The sequence below is a fragment of the Photinus pyralis genome, unplaced genomic scaffold (assembly GCF_008802855.1).
Source record: "Photinus pyralis isolate 1611_PpyrPB1 unplaced genomic scaffold, Ppyr1.3 Ppyr1.4_LG9, whole genome shotgun sequence".
NCBI lineage: Eukaryota > Metazoa > Arthropoda > Insecta > Coleoptera > Lampyridae > Photinus > Photinus pyralis.
Window position 1 is genome coordinate 6,742,210 of NW_022170878.1, and position 1,626 is coordinate 6,743,835.

The following is a 1,626-nucleotide window of genomic DNA, read 5'->3' on the forward strand; positions in this document are numbered from 1 at the left end:
AAATTCTTCAAAAAGTCCCTTTTTTTTCGACTTGTTTTTATGTAACAAAAAGCATTTTGTATGAAAGAAATTAAAGATGACAAATTCAGCCTATCACCTCTTCTATAAATTCAAACAAGGGTGTCACATTCAGAACTGGCTGTATTTAATTCGGAGAGTTCGGAGGTGCCAAAGTTTATCGACCCTATCCCCTAGTGGGGCGGTGCATATTTGCGACAGTGCTGGGACTGATAAGAATGATAAGCGATATTTTTAGCACTATTATTAGGCACTCAAGTAGTAAACACCAATTGATACTGAAACGAATATATGGCATAATCAGTAAATTGGAAGATATCGCGACACTGAGAGAGCATTACTGATCCACTTCCGAGTGTGAGTGAGATTATGTACGAGTATCTAGGAAAAAAACAGAGCTCCGCCACCTTTGAATATTAAAACTGGAGCGTAACAAAAGAAAATACCTGAAATTGAGATAATGAATTGAATTATTTATCAAAGCCTCGGTCGGTAACAGGTGTTAAAGTTGGTGATACATAGGAAATTGGTCTGGCCTTTTCCACAACAAAAACTGACAGTAACGTACTAATCTCCCAATGTCAGCAAATTGCGCAATTTTGTATTGACAAAGTAATTTTATCTGTAATTAGCTCTCATTGTGCAACGACCAGGTGAGTATAAAAGCGATGGATCTATCTGGGGTATTCCATGTGCAGCACCATGAAACTCCAACTTATTTTTTTCATCGCAATCTTGATAGTGTACGTCTCTGCTGAATGGGGTAAGTGCAACATCCCTTTACTTTAATGTTGTGCTAACCGAACGGTTTTCAGCGTGCAACAGTGGTGTGAGCTATCGCGAAAATGACTGCAACTACTGCAACTGCTTGGATGGAGGATTGGCATGTACCAGGATGCGATGGTTAGTATAACTTTAACGCGTAAATGTTACTAACGTAGCCGATTTAGCGGCCACCAAGAGAGTCTAAGGATGGCAAGTTGTACCGACTACGGAAAAGTGACAACTAGTCGATACGGCGAAACTTGCACGTGCACAAGAAAATACCATACCGTCTGCTGGAACCAAACGTCATCATAAATTTCACATATGTGTTAGAAGCAAATAAGTTTCCTAATAAAAAAATTAATTTAAAATGAGTATTTTACTTGAAGTCCAAACAAGGCACTTAAGGTAAAGGGTAGTCGGGCAGAATTTGTAATTAGTTAATAGAAATGCCGTAACAGGTTGTATGGCACATCCGGAATATTCACACACCCATAATTACTATCTAAAGTACGTACATTGTACATTCCTGTGTGTTCGTTGGTGTAATAAAATAAAAATTGTTTCAGCTTTCCTTATGTCAAGGTTCTCATTATTTATATTTCAAAAGGTGCCAATGAAGTGTATAAGTAATTGATTTAATTGGTAAAACCGTTTTCAACTGCCGCTAGTAAAAAAACAATGTATCAGTTGTGTAACCGTTCCCGTGGGGAAAGAGACTATCTATGTCTAGATGAAAGTAACGCAAATTCGGGTCCTACTCTTGACCGTCATTCAAACCATCCTACACGTGAGATGAACCTAAAGATGCTGGAATGAGAGGCAACTGTAATCGTAGCCATG

The 1,626-nt window shown here is 38.4% G+C and overlaps 1 protein-coding gene across 1 annotated transcript; it reads left to right on the plus strand.

The window, feature by feature from the left end:
* Positions 1-371: 371 nt before the first annotated feature.
* Positions 372-1,154, plus strand: LOC116181414 (protease inhibitors-like). Its single transcript, XM_031501779.1, has 3 exons — positions 372-781; positions 834-921; positions 969-1,154. The coding sequence occupies exons 1-3, from the start codon at positions 709-711 to the stop codon at positions 1,096-1,098; spliced, it is 291 nt and encodes a 96-aa protein (XP_031357639.1). The 5' UTR covers positions 372-708; the 3' UTR covers positions 1,099-1,154.
* Positions 1,155-1,626: the final 472 nt, after the last annotated feature.

What these genes read in the sequence shown, in the direction of transcription:
- LOC116181414 (XM_031501779.1), top strand. Translation starts at nt 709, where the DNA reads ATGTGCAGCACCATGAAACTCCAACTTATTTTTTTCATCGCAATCTTG. An exon ending in GTACGTCTCTGCTGAATGGG is followed by an intron (nt 782 to 833) that starts GTAAGTGCAACA and finishes AACGGTTTTCAG; the next exon opens with CGTGCAACAGTGGTGTGAGC. An exon ending in GCATGTACCAGGATGCGATG is followed by an intron (nt 922 to 968) that starts GTTAGTATAACT and finishes TAGCCGATTTAG; the next exon opens with CGGCCACCAAGAGAGTCTAA.